The sequence below is a fragment of the Balaenoptera acutorostrata genome, chromosome 1 (assembly GCF_949987535.1).
Source record: "Balaenoptera acutorostrata chromosome 1, mBalAcu1.1, whole genome shotgun sequence".
Lineage (NCBI taxonomy): Eukaryota > Metazoa > Chordata > Mammalia > Artiodactyla > Balaenopteridae > Balaenoptera > Balaenoptera acutorostrata.
In genome coordinates, this window is record NC_080064.1 from 167,121,135 (window position 1) to 167,142,879 (window position 21,745).

The window sequence follows — 21,745 nt, forward strand, 5'->3', positions numbered from 1 at the left end:
CATTATACCGAGGGAGAAACAACCCTGTCTTTTCATTTCTTATGACTCACTGACGCGAAGATCAAGGATGCTTATTTCACACGCTGTAAAGTCCCATATACATCATTAGACGGAAGAACAAAAATAAATACATTCTTAAGCAGATGTCATCTACCCTGCTTCCCAGTGGAGACCAAACCGTCCAGCAGGCCCTCAAACTGGTAGCAATTCCATTAACACTCAAGACCACTTCCGGCCGCCCCTACTCCTGACACAGGAGGCAAGAGGCGAAAAATCAACAACACTGCCAAGAAGCCGAGGGTGAGAGGGTGCGATTCAGTGCACCCTGAACAGTGACTTCAGTCACCACTGTCCTTAGCGGTTTTAAATTACACGACACATTTTTTTGTTTAATTAACATAAAAAGGGAAGCACTGCTGGGACCTTCAGCATGACCCTGTTGCAAAACTAAACCGCACAGCACAGGCCCCGCTGAGGAGACGCAGAGGGAAGGAGCGTCTCGGGGACGGGGGCCTGCTGGGCCACAGCCTTCCAGGAGGCCCAGAGGGAGCACGGAGACACTCGACAGTTCTTCCTTTGTTTTTGCTTTTATTTCCAGGCCCAAAGACACCTTGCCTTAAACATAGCACCCGTGAGTCAGCCTCGGCGGGATCCTGAGGAGACAAGAGCTGACGGTGTGTGGGTGAGGAGGCCCGGGACCTCCTCCCTCCTGCACACCGCGGTCCCGCCAAGGAGGCGCTGCTCTGGGGCACCACGCTATTTTAGAGTCAGAGAAGCTTGGGGCATGAAGGGACCTCAGAGACGACCAAGCACCCTCCCCTGAAGCCCTGAGAGGGGGAGCTCATGCGGGGGCGGGGGACCAATGCCCAAGGCTTTTGACCCCTGCCCATGGTTTCACAGCAACTCTGTGGAATTTTTTTTTTTTTTCTCTAAGCCAGGTGATTTCACCGAAGAGGATATACAGATGGCAAATAAGCACACGGGATGATGTTCAACACCATCAGGGAAAAACCAATTAGAGCCACAAAGAGACAGCCCTGCATGGCTATCAGAGCGGCTAGAATAAAAAATAGTACCACCACCACGTGCTGGCAAGGATGCAGGGAAACGGCATCACTGCTGGTGGGAACGTACAAGGGTGTGGGCACTCTGGAAACAGCTTGGCGGTTTCTTAAAAAACGTTAATAAATATGCAACAGCCTATGACCCAGCGACTGCGCCCCTGGACATTCAGCTCAGAGAAATGAGAGCTTATGGTCTCAAAAAAACCTGTACGTGAAGGTTCGCAGCAGCTCTACCTAAAGAACCAAAAACTGGAAACCACCTAGATGTCCCCTCCTAAAAGTGAGACTTTCTTCAGAGTCTCAGAAGGCCAAGCTGAGGCTGAGAATTCCAACTGACAAGCTGAGGGGCCCCATGAGAGGGCGGCGGTCCCTCCACCCCTGCCCGCCTTTGCCCTGTGGCACTGCTCACTGCCCCACGTGGCCCCTACGTGGTGCTCACCGGAGGTCACCTTCCGGTGGTGACAGTGCTGTGCTCCTAAGGAGACGCACGGCATCCCCGGAGCTCACACCCTCAGGTCTCAGCTCTGCCCACTGAGGCTATGCACAGAAAAGTCTCTTCTTGTAGGTCAGGAGCCCCGAGGCAATCATCTATGGGAAGCCTGGGCCTCCCGGCCACCTGCCCCTTTGGAATAAATTTCCTCCCTTAGCTCATCCAGTGTCTCCTAATTTATCTGAAGTCTGTAGGCAGGTGATGCAACCTGATGCACCCACTTCCAAGTGAGGTGCTAATACTGTGTTTGAAATATAAACCCAGGACAGGCTTTCACCTGTGCCATTTGAAAGGGGCCAGAATGCCTGGGGCTGCGCCGTATAACCGAATCCAGGAACCCATGAAACGAAGAGGCCCGTGACGCCCCTCTGGGTGGCCCGAGGAAACGGGACACGTACAAATCATTGCTCTGTACCTGCGGGGACCCCTGTCCTCGGGCAGCTCTGCCCTCTCTCTCCTATGGGAGGGGGCAGGCGAGTCCCCCAGGGCCCCTGGGGGCTGCAGAACGAATGCCTGATGCCCTCCCCTCCCGCCACGGTGAGGGGCTCACAGCCCAGCTCTGTCCGAGCAGTGAGGAGCTTTCACTTTTTATTGCCCTTTTGGGTTAGGAGTTCTTCACTTTTCCACTCCACCAGGCCGGGGGCCGAGAGGGAGCTCCAGAAGCTCACTTCTGCTGCAGTTCCATCCACCGATCTGTGTTTCTGTACAAAGGCCCATTCATTTAGAAGGAAAAGAATCCTCTCTCAGTTCCACCCCTGTGAACAGAAAACTGATCTTGAACCAGACTAAAATGCTACTCCAAGGCAACCATGTGAAGGCAACTCTCCTGCCCCCCCCCAGATGTAATATGTCCGCGGCAACAAGCAACTCTAGTTCCCTCAACCATCTCCAAGGCCTGTGGTTCAGACCCCTCGTCAGCCCAGCATCTTCCTCTGCACTCAGTACAATTAGTCCCCATATTCCTAAAGCACGGAGGCCAGAACTAAACTCAGCATCCCTCTGCACAGAGCTCCATCCCCTTCCTCTCTCCTCCAGGTGACAGACAATGGAAGGAGCAGGGAGCTGGGAGATACCCATGAGTTCAAATCCCAGCCCTGCCAATGCCCAGCTGTGCCCCTGGGACTGGCAACCTCATCTGCCTGATCCCTAGTCTGCTCGCTGTAAAAGGAGAAAAATAATATACGCCTTACAGAAATTGAATGAAGTCACTTATGGAACGCACCTGGCACAGAACAGATACTTCTGAAATCCTAGCCACTGTTATTTGATTATTGCTGTGCAGCCTAAGACTGCTGGGCATTTGTAACAGCTGCACCACCAGCTAATGCACGCTGAATTTTTGTTAACATTATAACTCCCAGCGAATTTCATAAGAAATATTGCTGAGCCGGGTCCCCTCCATCCCATCCTTCGTGCAGCTGACTGTGTAAAACCTCTACTCAGGACTTACATCCTCTTTTACAATACCTGGTCATGGAGTCATACTGAACTATTTTCTGAAATTCTTGAAATCTTATTTCCAAAGTCAGTGTAACATGTCTGCAAACCACGGTCAGAAGTCAAGCTAATGATCCCCAGCAGTGTGCCACCTGGGACATTCAGGGCACTTCCCGCCAGGCTCACCCCCATTGACCCTTAGGGCCCGCTCCCTTCCTCTGCATCTCCTGGTGAGACTCTCCTGCCTTCCCCCTGGGGATGTGGTATTTGAGGCCAGTGGTGACAGATCAGAAAATCTAGGCCAGTCCAGAATGCCAAAGAAAGGATGCCAGGAAGAACCTCTGACCTGCAAGACTTTGTTCAGCTTCTCAGCGTGAACCAGCAGCCAGCCCACAGTGAGGGGGGGAGGCGGCTCTCCGGAGGGAGTGGGCTGATTTTTAATGTGCAGTGTGATACCACAATGTAAACAGCAACCCAGACGCTGCTCCATATGGCTTTAGCCTGGGATGGAAACTAATTACCGTCCTGTGTGTATTTCCAGGTCGGGGCAATAGGGAGGTACTGTCCTGTGCACTCACTATGCAGACGGCCTCTGAGGTCAAGGCTGCCACACACTAACAAGTTCCTTTCGTGGTTTCATTCCTTCCAGACATCAGCCCCTCCGCCCCTCCATCCCTGCAAAGGACAGGAGGAGACTGGGGCTCGGGGGAGGGGGGATGTTAGCACAGGCCAGCCCTGACACCCATCTCTCCAGAAAGGTGCGTGGCCCAGTAACGTCACGTGAAGGACCCAACAGTTTAGGGCCTGGAAGCTCTGCCCGGATGCCTAGTGGCCGTCTTGGGGTGGGAAGGTGAGCGTGGACCAGCGGCAGACAGAAAGGATGTGAACCCCAAGGGTGCACACCACAGGCTGCCACCCCGTATTACAGCCAAGAAGGAAAGAGGGATTTCCACATCACACATCGAGTGTGCAGCAAAGTAGAAGCCCGTGTTTGGCAGGCAGGGTGCCCAAGACTATGGTGATGTCTGGCCCCGGAGCAGTCTGTGCTGCTCGGCGGGGACTTGCGGCCACAGAGCCCCAGCTCCTGCCAGGGTCTGCACAGACTCCCACAGGCCCTCCTGGAACTCCGAAGTATGCTGGTATGCCCAGGTCAGTCCAGCTGAGCCCGGCCGCCTGACTGCATTCTCCCTCCATACCACCCTCCACCCTCCCAGCCCTGAGAACAGGCCAGCAGGCCGGGTCTGCTCAGCCAGGACAACGGCAAAAAGCAGCCGTGTGGCTAGGAAGTGTTGGGCAGGCTCTCCTTTGCTCACTCTCCTTTGGGGTGTGCAAAGCTTGCTGCAGAGACCACCAGCCTGGGCCTCAAGACCTCAGTTGGGCCTGCAGTGGAAGAAAGCATCTCTTTATTCTAAGAGAGAGAATAAGAAACATCTTAATAAGCATGTGCCCAGCCCGCCACCAGACACGGCACAGGAAAGCAATGAAGGCCAGTTAAATCACATACAAGTTCAAAGACCTCCCTGGCAGGAAGAGCCACAGCTATACACAGCGGTGGTGTTTCTTATACACATGTACATATATTTCATTCTCTCTCTTATGAGCAATGGTGACTCTAAAAGACACACCAAGAAAGCAGAGGAGTGAGGGGAGGGGGGAGAGAAGAGATGGAGTCTTCTTCACCGGCAAAGGCTGGGCCTCCCGTGCCTGGGTGACCTCAGCCAGTTTCCACCTCCAAAACAGAATAAAAAGAGGCTGGTCCCCGGTGAGTAACCTGACACCTCTTGCCAAGCTACTGAATATAATGGATTGTTTTTTAAACTTTAAGCTCTGAGCCCTGGTGACAAAGTGAGGCCTCTCCTGCAACTGAGAAACCTTCTTGGAAAAATAAGTCGTGCTGCCTATTTTGTCATCATCCTTTACGAGTAACTGCACTTTGGGATGAGGTGGCTGAGGCCACTTGAAGGCAAGTTAGTGTCACAACTGGGGAGGGGGGGCCAGAAGAGGGGCTGCCTCTATCCCTGCCTGTTCTGTGCCAGGTCCTCGGGCCGCAGGATCTCCGTTCATCTTCACAACAGCACGTGACAGAGGGTTGTTATCCTCACGTGGGAAATGAAGAAACCAAGGCTCAAAGAAGTGAAGTCCCTGCCAAGGTCTGGGACGGAGTGAGGGTGTGGCTGGCCAGAGCCCCCTCTCCAGCAGACCCTCTCACTTCCTCCCCACTCTAGCACAGACCTCCTACTAACCTCAGCATCAAAGAGCCCCCAGGCCTCATTTTTTCTGCTAGGGGAAGAAGGGCCCCAGCACGCAATACTCCCTTGGGTACCCTCGTCACTTTCACCTAAACAATGAGAAAGGTCGACATTGCAGGTTCAGCATAATACGCTCAGGAAGGAGAGCACCGCTGCCTCTAGGTCCTCGCAGTTGCCGTTTGTTGGGCTTTTATAGTATGTCCAGTCACTGTGCCAGGCACTTCACACACGACCTCGTTTAAGGCTCACAACCTTAAGGCTGGTATTAGCAGCCCCACTGCACGGATGGTGAAACTGAGGGACAGAAAGGTAAGACATTTCTCTAGGGTCACGCAGTCAGGAAGTGGCAGAGCTTAGACTCAAAGCCAGGACTGTCCTGACGCCACACCAGGGCTCTCTCCCTGGAAGGGTCTACACAACCCCCAGCCCAGCCACCCCCAGGGCTCTTCCAAAGCTTCAGACTGAGCAGACACTCACTGAGCATAAGTCCCTCCCAAGTTTTCCTGACCGTGTCCCTCTGGTCGACTGGGGTGGGGATGGGGGTTCTCCCGAGGCCCCGTTTTAGCCGTCCAAGCACTACATTCTTTATCTGCTGAGCATCAATTTGTGTGGTGCTCAACGCAGGGTGTTAAGGCTTGCGGGGGGGGGGGGGGGGGGTGGGCGTGCCCTCTTCCCTTCCAACCTCGCAGAGTCTTTGGATCCAGAGTAGTCCCTTTGCTTGACCACTTCTAACAGACACAGCAAACCCCTCAAGGCCTTGACTGTCTTCAGTGGCTGTCGCCCAAATTCAATTCCTCTACCCCCTGTTCCACGACACGCACTGAAGCTTCCCGCATTTCCCGTGCCAACACTGGTTCATTATTTATTAACTCATATTTAATGAATGTGCTCGTTTAATAGCTAGACAACTTGCTCTTGAGTTTCACAAATCTCAAGTCTGTCTGTTGGCATCCACTCTGCCTTAGGGGGGCACACCCCCAAGGACAGGGATAGCAGCAATTAAGCCATTCTCCCAGGCACAGGTATCTGCAGACAGAGGCGGTACACAAATGCCTGCTGTTTGGGCAGCCACGGGGGTGCCACGTCCGCCTCTCAACGTGGGCAGCCACCCGAAGGGAGGTCCAGCTCTATGAAAGGGTTTCGGGATCAAGCCCAGGGCCCGGCCATACTTAGGAAGTGCCCAGGAAATATCTGCTGAATGTAATGTCTGCTTTAAAAAAAACTCAAGACTTTGCTGAATTCCTCCCTTTCACTTTCCAGGACACAGAAGGGAAAAACCACAACTCGGTATTGGAAAAATCAATGCTCCCATTAAGCATCCTCAGACTCTGGATGGAGCGGAGTCTGCTCTCAATTATTCAGGAGCTGACAGACCTGTTCCAGGAACATCAGACCCCTGCTCTGTGGCCCCTCCTCGCTCCCTCCAGCCTTTCCTCAGGTCCATCACATTCGCATCTCCATGGACCAGTTAGCAAACCACAAGGGGCATGAAGCTTTGTCCACAGTCAGCACTGGCTTCGATGGTCACTTGGGCAGGAGGTGGCGCTACTGAGCAGCTGGAGTGGAACTAGGATGTAATTCCGAATGTCTACTCATCCCTGCTCCCCCGGCCCACTGCCACGTCCACGTCAGAACTGGCTCTCCTGTGGACATAGAGCTTGTTTCTGACAGAGTCCTTAGCAATTTCTCTTTCACCAACACAGATGTGGGAATATCTTGCACTGGTGCAGTGCTTGCCCTGGTCCATCCTCTTGGGAAAGCTTTAAAAACAACGTCACAGTTGTACACCTGAAACTAATATAATATTATAAGGCAATATTACACGTCAATTTAAAAAAAATAGATCATTGTTTATTACAAAACAACAAGTATACTTAGAGTGTGCGTGACAGAAATAAACAAATGAGTACTGTAGAAATCAAGAGAAAATCTGGGGGAAAAAGGCAACATCATAGTACTCGTGAAAAAAAAAATTTAGGCGGGAAAGAATACACTCTCAAAATGACTCTACAAACACGATCTCATTTAAGACTCACAAAGACCGCATGATGTACGAAGATTATCAATGCACCCATTTTACAGATGAGGACACCAAAGCCCAAAGAGGCCAAGCGCCGAATCTGAGAGTCCTAGTCTTTCCAGCACACTGCACTCCTAGAGTATGCCCAGGAAAGTTCTCAGAGAAGGTCTTACATGTCCTAAATTACTTGGAATTAGCAAGATGCTGAATACTAATGAGTACTTAAATGCTGTGACAATGATGATGACAATGGTGAAGAGGAGGAAAAGGTTTCAATGGTCTCATACAGACTAAAATATCAATCATAACGCATTCAAAATGTCCCCTACGTTAGCATATTTTTGTATCCGTAAGGATTTTTCAATAGTTTCTCGAACCAATGTCTTCCCAACCTCCCAGCTTGAACATACAGCAACCAATTTTCCTACCCTTGGCTCAGCAACCTGGGTCTCAGGATCTGCTGTCCCAACAAAACCTCCTAGCCATTTCTTAAGTTACTGGCTGCGGTTGGATTTTCCACTTGACATTGTTAAGAGATTAAACTGTTTATCTCATTGTCATACACAGGCCTTTTCAGTTTCCTGCTAATAGATTCAGGTTAGATAAGGATTACAGAAGTGATACTCCCTGAGTTCCTCTCCATCCCCCAGCCGGTCTCCTTTCCCCATAGTTAAGAGATGTATTGTATTAAACCTACTCTCCAGAGAGCTAACTTACAAAAAGAAAATCTTACACACCCATGCATAGCAGAGGATTAGCCAAACACCAGCTCCTGAACGACTGTGGAAGAAGCACTTAACACAAGATCCTGCTGAATTATACATTTTACGACTCAGTCATCAATTGCCATAGAGAAGAAGAAAACAAATTGAGCTGAGCCTGGAAAGAATGTCAGTGAAATTGGAAAAAACACTCGCTGGGAACCGCCTGGGGGTGCAGGGACCTCCCCGGTAACTGCCGGGGTCCCACCAACTCTCAGCATACCAAGAGAAATTGCCAGGTGAGCTGGTGGATGGCCAGTCACCAGGGAACCAAATCCCTCCGTCCGGAGGCACGCTGAAGACTCCCCATAGTGAATGAAAATATTAAGCGCTGCTAATATAAAATGTATTACAGCTTCTTCTTGGAAGAACAATAAACAATCAGTTTATTTACCCTGATTAAATGGAATGGGGGGGGCAGGATACAGAGGACCCATTAAGAAGGGTAAAGAAAGAAAACAGCTGTCACAGCCCCAAAAGCCCAAGGCCAAAGTACCTCATTCCTGCCCTCCGGATGCATTAAGACCAATTTTATAAACGTGAGCAAATGGACCAGACCACCCTTTCGGCAAGCTCTGCAAGGACAGAGCCTTACCGGGCCTCACAATACATATATCATCTCTGGGTTAGGCGAACCCTAATCTTAGTCACCAGGTCAATGGAAATGATCTCAATGCCTTTGTTTGAGATGCTGTATCATTTTATTTTCCCTTTCCACCCAGAATCTTACCACAAAGGTAAAATGCTAGATTAACAGGATAACAGTGACCTTCAAGAGGGTGGAGTCTCTTCAGTTGAATACTGGTTACCACCAGGTCGAATGAGAAGTTTTTTCCTACTTATTTTGAGATGGGAAAATAAAAACATAAAAAACAACAAGTATACTTAGAGTATACAACAAGTATACTCCCCCTCCACGCTCCCCCTTACCCCATTAAATCATACATAAATATGAACTGCAGAGGTTCATTCTGCTTGCTTACTGTCTGCAGCTCCTACTTTTGGTTACTTATAAAACTTATCAGCTGGTTTGGAGCAAAACAGAAATAAACATTTCAGGAAATAAAAAATGTAGTATTGACTAGCAGCCTGAAGAGATACCTTTTGTTGAATGGGTTTCCATTAAGTGATATCAAGTAAATAAAATGCCCAAGTAAAGCTCAATGGAGGGGAAAGATCAGATCTCTAGGAGTGAATTCTTAATGGAACTGCTGAGAAACACACTGGACAAGTTAGTCAAAAGCCTGCGTCTTGGCTTACCAGTGAAAGGATGATCATAAATCATTCCTCATCAGAGAAAGCCTAGAGGGCCCTGCCTTCCCGTAAGAAACATCAGAATGGTCTTCCCTGCACACACACTCTGCGGGAAGGTGTCCTCACTGATCTTGTTCCCTGAGGCCTGTATTGGTCTTTGATCCCCGGCCCCATAACTGAACCAAAGGAAACTACACTAGGAAACAGAGACAGAGGGTAAGACCAGCCTTCTTCTCAGTGTTCCATGAAATACACTTCAGGAAGCTGTTGTGGTCCCACAATAGCGTGTGAATTCACGGGTAGCCTGTGAATACCCGTCTTTGAGAAATCAATTTCATGGCAGCCTTATTGGGTGAGGCAGAATCATCTTCTAGGATGGTACTGGGTGAAAGTGGCACCTCAACAAAATCCTAGAGTTGCTACCAAGAATTTCTTCCAAGGGACCCAACGAAATTTCCAGACAGACACTGCCTCACCAGTACTTAAGATGTCTCCTAATTCCACCTCCACTAACATTAATTGAGCCTGTACCATGTGCCAGGAGCCATCCGAGGCACTTTTAGAACACTGCATCCCTGAACTCTCATCCCCCACCCCGTGAGGTCATGGTCTACTCTCTCCAATTTTCAGAGGGCTTGCAGGCCATGTGCAGACTGGGATTTCACCTAGGTCTCCTAAACCCCAGTCTGGCACCCCTACTCCTATGGCAGGAAGGTCACAGGAATAAGCAATGAGCCTGCCTTAATTGTTCCTTTTTTCCCTTTTTTTGTTCCTCCTCTCCCGGATGACTCGACAGTTCATTTATGGGTAGATAATGCAGCAGAACTACTGTCTATCATTCATTCATTCATCCATTCCTTTAACAAACATTTTAAAAACACGTCCTACGTTTAAAGCCAAGGTGGATCTCCCCAGGTGAGTAAGGAGTTTATCCACTAATGAAGTTTTTTAAGGGAAAAGAAAAATGTAAACATGACTGTATTGAATACGCTCTGCCCTCGCTTTCCTTACCGGTAAAATGTGGATATTGGAGAAAATGAGCTCTAAAGCCTCTCCCAGACTCAGATTTATATTATGATACTTATGTAGGTTATAGAAAAAAAGTTGTTATTTTTTAAATTCTAAGAACAGAGGCCTAACTTCCTAATGAGATCATATTTATACCTATAGTGTCTTTTAGCCCAGGAGACCTGAATTGTCTTTAAAACAATAATATACCCCTGGAAAAATGAACGACCAGGTGTCTGGGGGAAACCACAACGAGACAGTTGATGGCAGAATTACAGCAAGTCGAGTCTGACTACAGGATCATGGGACCAGGTTGGACCAGATTCTTCCAGACTCCCAGGGTGGCCTCCACAGTCTAGCAGACTGGACCCATCGGTCTGAGGGAATGCTACAATGCTGAGTGTTTCCACGTTGTTGAGGCCACCTGTAGTACCACAGTCCTTAGTTAACTAAGATAATAGCATGCAAACACAGGAGGGCACACGGTCTCAGGAGAACCGGACATCCAAAATCCCAAATATCCCAATGAGACAATGGAGGCTGGCACTCTAACTGGCTTTTCATGTTACCAGAGAGTTCACGGTTGGGTTTGGTGTGATTCTGTAAACAATGAGCTCCCCGATTCATGAAAAATACATCATTCATAATGTCAATTCCACCCAGTCAGGAAAAAAATCACTGCAAGGCACATTTGTCATGGGCTGGAGGGAACAATGTGTATAACCTACAATGCCAAGATCTCGTCTCTTATCAAAACCCATAGACCAGGACTTCCCTGGTGGTCCAGTGAATAAGACTCTGTGCTCCCAATGCAGGGGCCGCAGGTTCAATCCCTGGTCGTGGAACTAGATCCAGCACGCATGCTGCAACTAAGAGTTCGCGTGCCGCAACTGAAGATCCCGAGTGCTGCAACTAAGACCCGGTGCAGCCTAAATAAATTTAAAATATGTATATATATAGACCCTCCCATGCTGACGGTGTGTCCACAACACAATTTAGAAGAGTTCATGAGTTAATCCCGAATCACTGATTACCTGAAGTCTACAAAGTTTTTTCAACCAAGATATAAAATTCTTTCCATTAAATATTTTAAAATTCTGCCTTTAGACAACTAAGTTGAAACCTGACAAAATATAATAAGCCTAAACAATGTTATCAGTGCTCCCAGGAATATAAATAAACTACAGAGAACTAATCTAATCTGTAACTACATTTAACTGGCATGTGCCAACAAAATCAGAAAAGTGGCTTGGTAGCAATTTGGCGCTAAAAACCAAAGTTCTGAAAATGCTTTCTCTAACACCTGAAATACATTTCTCTAAAAGCAGAAGTCGTCCAGTTTAATACGTTTTTTCTTGTTAAACCTAAAAGCCTGGTAAATCTTGAGCTGTGTTTTTGTGATGCCTAAACACCAATCTCCCTTTTTCTCTACGCCCCACCTTTATTTGAAATGATTCAAGCTGGATGAATTACTTTTATCTTTGATAAAATGAGGTCTTTGAAGTGATGTTTTGGCTCTGCAGAGGCAAAGCCTCAGTTTCCAAACTTAACTATCTGAGGAGGCCGAGGCCCTCAGAGAACAATGCATTTTTCACTTGTCAGGTTAAAGTGCTGGCATCCTACCAGCACAGCCTCTAGTATCAGTCTAACCATTAACGAGAATCTTGGGTATTGTACTGATTTATTTTGATGATACTTTTTCAATGTGAAATTACAAAGAACCATTCTTCCAGTTAAGAGAGATGAGAGGCAGATAGTTAATGGATCTTAAGGAAAAGCACACAATTAAATGTGCCCAGTTTCGGCCTCAACTGCCTGAGGTCCACACCAAAGAAATCTTGTCACATTTCCAGACACCCTGATACGTACTTCACATACAGCAGGTTTTGAATCAAATGTCTGGAATTACATAGTCACAGAGAGTTAGAACTCTACAGGCCCCCATGAGCTCGTCCTCACACAGAATGCAAATTTTAAAAGGAGGAATCTGAGCCAGAGCTGCAGCCCTTGGGTCCCTTTGCCCCTGAGTCTTGGTTTCCTCCTTCTTAAACAGATCAGGGTAACACCCAGAACCTCACATAAATGACTAGGGGTCCTCCCAGATCTGAAAGGTCCTGAAGCCTTTCCAGAAAGATCCTGGCTGCACACCTGAGGGGGAAGGGTGCCCCATCTTAAGAAAACAGCATATGCAACCCGAACTCATAACCCCATAAATCTGGGCCTTCCATATTCTCTTCCAGATAAGAATTTCCCACTTAAAAGTACTTACCACTAGATTCTTTTTTTTTTTTTAAGTAAGTATCCCTCTAAGGCTTTTAAATTTTAATTGCGTTTACCCCCAAATAAAAATTTCACACTTTTAAAAACCACATAAAACCATTTTAAACTGCTCGAATTTTTTTACCATATATATTAGTTAGTTTTTTACTTTAAAAAAGGCAACAAAACTAGTCAACACACAAAAAAACTAAAGGAAACAAAATTCCAATGGCCCAGAAAAAATAGTAAGCACCAAGAAGGCAAGGATTTTGTATTATAATTCCTTAAATGTCCCCCAGGTAATTAGACCAGCATTTTGTTTTGGTTTTTGTACACATGATTGATAGTACAATTTTGGAATAAATCAACAAAATCTATTTTCGGAAGATGCATGCTTATTTTAATTTAGCACTTTAAACCTGGTGTTTCAATGGCCCAGTTACTTTTAAATGGAATAACACAGGGAGGTCAAGAACTGTTGATTAATTTCTAGTTGTCTTAAAGAACAAGAGAGAACACCCTTCTTCCTCAGTGCAATTCGCTTCTGTTCAGATCTCAGAAAGCCGTAAATGTGAACACGCCTGAATTTAAGCCACTGAACGCAAAGCGCGTGATACAACTACTTCTGAGCAAATTTCAAGGGCCTGCTCCTTTAGAAACAGACACAGAGGAGCAAAAACTCGGAACACTCTATTTCAGAGACAGGCATATCTGAAGCCTGAGCTGTAGGAAAGGCCTGAAGCACTTTGCATACAGCTCCTACCCATGGAAGCAAATGAGCAGAGGCGCTTCTCACCACATTCCCTTTCAGTAAAAAGGCCTCTGCTAATTTGCATAATCTAAATGGCTAAATAAGTTTCAGAGTGCATTTCCAAACAACCTGCTTGTCACTTTGTTTTTAACTACAGGGACATCTTCGAATTCCCCTACACTGGCACTGGGACTTCTCACAGTGATAAGCAGGCAGGGAGGCCACACAGCAGGAGAGCTAACCCAGCAGCCAAGTTCCAGGCTTTGCGGGGCTGTCACCTCTGCCTGCGTACCATGTCACACACAATCATCCCTCCGCAGAAGCAAAGAACTGCCACACGAGGCATGAAATGTCTAACTCTGCTCAAAGACACAGCAGCACACAAAAAAGTGTTCTCAGTATGGGTCTGAAGGTCAGGGGTTGGTTGTGTGACCAGAAGGCTGAACGTGCAGTTTCCAACCTGTGTGTGTGAGTGGGCTGTTGGGAGTGTGTGTGTGAGGGTGCGCACGGGTGAGGATGGGTGCCCCTGAGTGCAGTGCAGCAGTGTAGACAGAAGCAGCACAGTCTGAGGAGAGGACCGAGTATTGATACCGTAGAGCCTCAAACAGCGCCGGCTGGGGTTTTATCTATAAAACACTGAACAGCCAAGCCAAAAGGCCCAGTCAATCAAGTTATCTGGCCTTCTGTAGACAAAATATCAATCTCAGCTAATCAAGTGATTTTTGACTCAAGGAGCAGATGTTTTGGTGTCACAGATAAGGCTCCACCGCAACAATCTGTACATGAAAAAGAAAACTGAGCTTATCGTGCAAGCACTCAACCAAAAGCTCAAAAGTCCCTAGGATCCCATAATTTCCAGTTGGTTACCCACCCTTCCCCCCACAGACACTCCCTATCAGCCGCACATGACCAGAGAGCGAGGCTGGCAGGGGCTTTTTCCCTGGCCCTTCTCTGTGGGTGTCTGAAACCCTTGTTTAAAGAAGGGAGGCAGGCTGGACCACGGGCAGGCCTCGTTTCTACCTCTGGACCCGTTCGCTACCTTGACACCACTCAACCCTCTGGTTTCTTAGCTGGCATCCCTCTGGCAAATGAAAAAAAAAATATTGTCATCTATCATTATTTATCTCCCCTTTAACTCACTTCCAGACAAGAGCCCTTTTCAAACATCGGGACACACAAAATACTTTGAGAGCCAGCCAATAGGAGCTGCTAATCCACCACTAGAAAGGGCAAATGGAAAGTTGGAGAACAAGTTAAAACAACTTGGCTATGCTGGCCACGCTCCAGGGTATAAAAAGCCAAAGGGAGGAGTGGAACAGAGGACCATCTCATAGATCTTTAATTGTGGGCAAGAAGGCAGAGAAACCTGAGCCATATCCTCAGTGAGAAGCATTTTCCACCTGCCCTTCACCACCATCCATCCCCTTCCAGGTGGACCATCCCTCCTCTAAAGGTGGTGTGCCCGTGCCAGGTGCCCTGTGCTGGCCACAAAATGCCAGGCTGATTGGGGCCAGATTCTGCACACGCATTTGCCTCCCCATCATCAGCAGAAAGCAGAGTCTCATGAAAAGAAATGCCTGGTCTACAAAGATTCAGACTGTGATTTCTGAAGTGGGAGTCTGACAGACACATACTTTGGAGTCCAAAATAACTTATAGAGCAGCATGTAGAGTAGAAATACAAAGTTCTCAGTTGCTGTGGTTTAAGTTATTGAGGTACAGCAAATAGTACTTGATATTCAAGATTAAATCGGAAGACTACCTACTACAATAAAATGCAGACTTTCGCCCAAGGTAGCACAAGAACCCCTTACACACCGAACTAGGAAATTCCCCAGACTCTGGAAAAGCTAAGAGAAAGTCCAGACCTTTTCAGAAGCGCTAGCTTCAACTCTTACATCTTTCATACGATGCTCTGATCCTCCTAAGAGTGAAAACAGCCTAGGACTGAGATGAACTGTGTACAGAAATAAACCCCTGTCTACTGCCATAGCCAGAACAAGATGTCAGTGTGCTGAATCACAACAGATGCACTTGAAAACGTACTTGAAATGTACCTGTACCAGCCAACGAGCATATCCATGACGAGGTATCTACCCTAGGGATATCACCCAGATGCAATTCAACATAATGTAATATAATATTCTGTTATTTAAGAAACTATCTGCTTAGCTCAAAGCCTAGTTTTCATTTTAATTCATACATCAAACTGTATCTTCTGCTGGCCCCACAAATATCGCAATGTCCCGACAATTTACTGAGGCTAGGTGGTTGTTCACCCAGAAGACCGGCCACTGCCACATCTGCAGGTGTCAGGGCCCTGTTCCAGAATCACGTCACTCATTTTCCTGGCCTATTAGTAGAGCCTGAGTTAATTCGATGACATCCTTGTCAGTTCTCCTCCGCCTAAATGAATCACAGAATTAAGTGTTTCACCTGATCAGACAAAAGCTACACTCAGCAGCTCTGTTCACTATCTTTGGAGATTCACCAGGAAGCTTTTGGTAACACTCATGAATATTATCTTCCCCAAAAATGAGTGGTGACCTACCAGAGGTACCTTAAAAAATGTCTTTTAAGATGTACATGGAAATAACAACAGAAATGACTCCGGTTCGCTATCCAAGCTACAAAGTGCATGGCCAGTGCCTAGGTACCTCCCCAGCAGACACACCTGGAGAGAATTATAAGTTGTGACTGCCCCAGGGCCCTGGTCAGAGTCTTTCTGACTCAGTAGAAGGTAAGAAAAAGGGACACATGGGTATGAAAGCAGCACAAGTTCTAGAAAAATCTCAGGGCAAGACCTACCACTCTGGGCTTCTGCTGGTCCAGGGTATGCAGGAAGGCGGAGTTGGGGTCCAGGCAGCGCTCGGGGTCACTGGAGATGTCCTCCTCCGAGTCCTCATAGGAGGAGGAGAAGCCAGTGGAAGACGCAGAGGAAGAGGACAGTTTCCTCAGCGGCAGGCCGCCCCGAGGGCTTCCCTGCGCCTCCTCCAAGGCACCATCCTCCTGGGCACCCATGTCTGTAATGATGACGGCAGGGATATTTCTTCGGCTGCAGGCCTCTCCCCGGGAAGGCTTGTCCTTCTGATCTGGGGAGAGCTGCTCTGGGCTGGGGTGGGCATCTCTGCCCTGCGGCTGGCTTCCCCAAGTCCCCTCGGATTGCACCCCTGTGCCACACGTCCAGGCCAGACCCGCTTCTTCCATGGAGCCCAGCCAAACCCTGGAGCTCCCAGGCTGCACACCCACCCGGTCCCCAGGAAGGCACTGAGGTTCTTTCAGATCTTTTGCTTCCCAACAGGGCAAAGGCTCCAGCATTCCGCCAGAGGGAATCCCCGCCTCCACCTCCCCTGGGCCTGGCTGTGCTGAGCTGCAGCCCCCAAGCAAGCCCAGCGTCGGAGACCCTTCATCCACTCTGTTGGAGCGCGGCCGTGCCTCCCTGGCCACTAGGGCCCCACTCTGGGTCCCCTCGGAGCCTACTGAGCCCCGGTCTCCGGGCTGCCTGAACCAGCTCGGGGCCTCAGAGGACTCCGCCGGACTTTGCGCGTTCACAGTCCTCTCCTCTGGCTTTTTGTCCGCTTCAGGCGCCCCGGAGCCGGGCATGCCACCGGGCAGATTTTCTCTCCCCACCTTCCCAGGGGGCTCTCCACTGCGGGGCCCGCCCCTCTTTGGGGCCGGACTTGTCTCACTGCCCAAAGACTGCCCCTGACTCTTGGCCAGGGCCTCCCGGGGGTACACACCCCCAAGCTCGCAGGCCATCTCAGACAGCTCAGTGAGAGCAGGGTCCTGTGGATGGTGTGGCCCAGTGGATGTGGCTCTCGCTGCCACTTCTGTGGCCATCGTTAAAGTCACTCCGACCAGCCCCAACGAGGGAGCTTGGTAATTCTGAGTTCCCAAAAGAGGAGAAACCCTCTTGTCAACTTCCATAGCAATGGGTGAGCCACAGTGGGGTCCGGCCGGGACCGGCTTCCTCATTTTCACCGAAGCGCCTGGACCCTGAGCCGCTGATCCTGCCGGGGCAGCAGGGCCGGGGAAAGGTGCTACTCCCTCCTTGTCCTTCGAGAGGCGTTGGCTGGGCGTCCCTCCTCTTCTCCCGGACTCGGCCTCCGAAGTCTCCGGACATTGTTCCCCCCAGGACTTTGTCCTCCGCTCCTCACTCTGAGCCAGGACCCTTCCTGGGGGCTGACTGATGCTGCGGAAGGGGCACGGGGAGGGCGATCGAGCCCTGCCCAGACGCGGGCTGCGGGGCGCTTGAGTGGCGGAGCTCTGCGCCTGGATGTGCGCCTCGAACATGCCCACTTTCTGGTTCACCTGCACGTTCTGTAGCTCGCGCTGTAGGATTCGAAGCTTCCTTTTGGCCTCCTCTGGCCCCGGAGGGGAGAGGGTACCGGTGGTCACCACCTGCTGCCGGTCGCCTCTTAGGCGACCCGCCCAACTCGGGCTGCCCACGCTGCTGCCGCTGCCGCTGCTACTATTCAGCCTGCGCCGGCCACTCCGCCAGCCCGGGGGGCTCCCGGGCTCCTCCGGCGACAACGACTCGGCTGCGGGGAAGAGGAAAGAGGAGCCACTCCCGGGGCTGAAAACGCTGCCGGGGCTCAACACGGCCCTCCTCGGCGGCGGGGGCGTCTCGCTGCTGCTGGGCCGAGGGCCGCCGCCGCTCTTCACCTGGTTGGCGCTATTCATGATCACCAGGCTGTTGAGTGCATAGCAGTACATAGCCATAGTACTGGGTCTGCCGCGCTGCCGGCCGCCGCCGCTCCTATTCCGGCTCCGCCGCCGGCGCCTCCTCCTCCCGCGGCTCTCGGCTCCCCGCTCAGTCCCAGAGGCCCGGCGGCCGCGGCTTCGCGCGCGGATGGGGTGGCATGGCCTGGGCGTTGGGCGGGGGGCAAGACCGCGGGCTCAGCCCCCGCCCAGAGTTCCGTAAACAACAGCGCCGCTGTGGAGACACAAGGAGAAAAGTCAGGACCCCAGAGGGCGGGGGCGGGGGACGGCTACGGGGGTAGGACTGGGATTGGGATCCCCCAATCGGTCGGGGATCGGTGCCACTGGACATCTTATCTACAGGGACTGTGCGGCACGGCGAGGACACAAACCCCGGGGGCCCTCGGTCGCCAGCTAGGTTGTGGGTGTGTTTTCCGAGTGCGCTCCCACCCTTCGCCCCAGATTGTGATGCGCTTGAAGGTCCCTTCAAATTCCAAATTCTAAGAGTTGCCTCCAGAGCCGCGCGGACGGGCGGGGGACTGTACAACCACTTGATTCCTAAGCAGGCTATGTGCGGGGCGCGGCAGATTCCGAGCTCTCCGAGAGTGAGGACACCCCCTCCACCGTCTCTGGGTCCCCTCGGCTTTGCAAACACTGGTTACATCGGGTATAACGGGGCAGCTCCCCACCCCCGCCTTGGGCTTCAGGATCTACTCGCTCCACTCTCTCTGGCCATCAGGGACCCACTCGGAGGGAACCTGAGCTGGACCTGCCTTCCCCGGCCGCTGCCTGAGCCCGGATCCAGGAAGACCCCTGCGTGCCTGCCTTTTACCTTCCTGACCCTGGCCTTGGTGCTGTGTCCCTCGGCCTACGACGGCCTGGGCGCGCGGCGGGGCCGCAGCCTAGGCATTTTTCAGCACTGGCTTTGTCGCCAGTCCCCAAACAAGTGTGTATTGTGAGTGTGGGTGCGTCTGCGCGCGCCCGGGGCCGAGGCGCTGCTCGTCCCCTGTACCGGAACCAATACACGCCGCCCCCCCCCACGCTGTCGCCCCCCGCGTAGGGGGGTGTGTGTGTGTGTGTGTGTGTGTGTGTGTGTGTGTGTGTGTGTGTGTGTGTGTGTGTGTGTGTACGCGCGCGGACAGCGAGTCCGCACTCCGCACACCCTGTGCCGGAGGACGCGGCTGCCTCTGCGGGCTCCGGGACCCTTGCCCACTCGGAAGGACTCCAGGGTGTGCATGGCTGCAGCCGGGCGGAAGCCCGGGCTCTGCAAACCTCCCGGGGCCCCGCTCTAAGCCCGGAGGCGGCGCGGCCGAGTGCAGGGCTTCTCCGCATCCTGGGCAGCCTCGCCCGGCGCCAAGCCGGCTGCCCGGCGGCCGGAGTCCGTGGACGCCTGCAGCGCGCCGAGGTAGGCGGCGGGGAGTCAGCGGCCCGGAAGGCGAGCACGGGAAACGCCGAAAACTCGCCTCTCCCTCCTCTCCACGCCACCCTCCCCAATCAAACCCCCTTGCCCGTCTCCCCGGCCCACCTCTCTGCGCCTTCTCAGAACCCGGAACCCTCAGATTCGCTCCAGAGCAGAGAGAGAGGGGAAAGAGGGTTCGGAGGCGAGAGCCATTAAAAAGCCGCCAAACTTACCTGCAATTGCTCAAGATTCCCGCGTCCTGTGCAGACTACATGGCCCGGGGACGCAGACCTCGAAGGAGAAAGATGGCTTTAAAAGTAAAAAAGCTCGGAAATGGTTTCCTCACTTCTTTTGGAAGACAAAAAAAAAAGGGGAATGGGAAAAAAGAGGGAAAGCTCCTCGGCCGGGGCGGGAGATCCGGGCGGTGGCGACGCCGGCCGGCCCTGCACGCCCTTGTGGGCTGTGGAGATACTACCCCTGTCAGTGTCTGCTCCCGGCTACTTCAGTGTTTGTTCAATGTGCGATTAAAAAAAAAAAAAAAAAAAGTTGGGGCGGGGGGGGTTTGGGGTGGAGGAGGGAGGAGGGAGAAAGGCGGGGGCTTGGGGGAGGAAAGCAGGAAGGAAGTTGTGAGCCTGTCTGGGGTTGAACTCAGCGGAACAAGTTTTTCTTTTCTTCTTTTTTTTCTATTGCTTGGCAAGACCGAGGGAGGGAAACACTTAAAAAAAAAAAAAAAGTTTCCATTGTTAGCTAACAACCAAAAAAAAAAAAACCTTTTAACTTCTGCGGGTTAAAGATATACGATCCATTTTCCACACCCTCCAGCGAGACTCGCTGACGGCTAGCTTTATGAAACTTTTTTTGAAAAATGTTTTTAATAAAGTTTGAGCGTGCATTTTAAGCAAAGCAAATCATGGGGACTTTTTTTAACATTTAAAACGGGCTAAAGCCTTATATAAACGGTTTGTGTTCTTGTACACAAATATGCAAATTCGAAGAAGGTACTTTGTGGGCACCTCGTTGCAGAGTTGCAGATTTTAAATGCTTCACACTTGTATTTTGGAAGACTGGTTGGGCTGTGAGCTGCTGATGGTTTTGCAGTGCAATTGCTAGTTGTATAAACACGCCTTTGCACTGCACATTTTTCTATTACTAAATGCACACAGCAAATGTGACATTGGCATATTTTTGCACTCAATTCTCAAAGTTATTTTAAGAAAAAGGATAGTCCTGGAACTAAGAAGGCCTGAGACCCCTTGCTCAGTCTCCTGCAGCTGGATGATTTTCAAGAGACTTTTTCCCCCACCATCAGCAATTACTACTGGGCAGGGATCTTACCGCATTTAAGCTCTGGTGCTGCAAGTGTGTTTTCCATAATTCCCTAAATTCTACACTACAGAATTTAGTGGAAAGAGGGAAAATACAGCTGCCAGGCTCAGGAAATGTAAAACTCTAAAGCCTGAATCAGTCCTAATAGTCTTATTAGCTAAAATTTAGATGGAAATTTGACTTTGCTTGTGGCAAACCCATCTCTTGCTTGTTTATGTAACAATACTCTTTAAGTGAGAAAAGCAGCCTGCTGCTGCATCAGAAGAAGACTCATGTTAAATCTGAAACTGAGATCTTCTAGCTAAGAATTCCCAGGAATGAGACACTTTTGAGTCCTACTTGTTTTTTTAACGTGCCATGTTGAAAAGACTGAGCCTGGTTCCTCTCCCATCCCCAATGGGGCTAAATAAAAAGAGCCCAGAGTTTATTCAGGTGTTGACTCAGGATCTGGGCAGTTGCTAAGGCAGAGAAGCCAGCCCTACCCTTGCCCCTAATTCGCTTCCCCAGTGGCAAGACACAGGAGCTGCCAGTTCCCAGGAGACCCACTCCATGGAACTTATTTCTATCATAGGAAATGCAAACACCCATGCCAGGTGTCATGGTGGAAACAACTGGAGGACCTAGCAGTGCATACAGTGAACACCGAATCTTAGCTTTCCAGCCTCTGGGAACTCTCACTGTCACCTCACAGCCAGACATCATTGGCATTCCGAAGAACTGAGAAATTCAGGCTTCCTGAATGTTCAATCAGCCTGAAGAGTTCTTGCTGAGAACACAGCCAGCAACTGGTCAGGTATGGCATGCTGAAGGGATTCCTGCCTTGGGCTGGCGGTAGAACTAAATGATAGTTCTACCAGTCTAAAATTCTAACTGTGCTACCAAGGACGGCAGGGATTAGGGAAAAGATGGAGCAAAAGCCATATCTGGAAGCCAGCATGGTTGGCTTGCATCTTGAAGCAGAATCTGGTAGCCTTCCATGATTTTAAATGAACAAAGAAAAAAAGTTATATAGCACTTATTATCCAGA

General features: G+C 50.3%; 1 protein-coding gene across 1 annotated transcript in view; it reads right to left on the reverse strand.

Moving 5' to 3' along the window:
- ITPKB (inositol-trisphosphate 3-kinase B) overlaps positions 1–19,909 on the reverse strand; it is a 97,700-nt gene extending 77,791 nt beyond the window's left edge. The window contains exons 1-2 of the mRNA XM_007167195.2: positions 19,626–19,909; positions 16,101–18,228 (exon numbers count right to left, since the gene is read on the reverse strand). Coding sequence (XP_007167257.2) covers positions 16,101–18,014 — 1,914 coding nt within the window. The 5' untranslated portion in view covers positions 18,015–18,228; positions 19,626–19,909. The remainder of the gene's footprint in view (positions 1–16,100; positions 18,229–19,625) is intronic.
- Between the last annotated feature and the right edge of the window lie 1,836 nt (positions 19,910–21,745).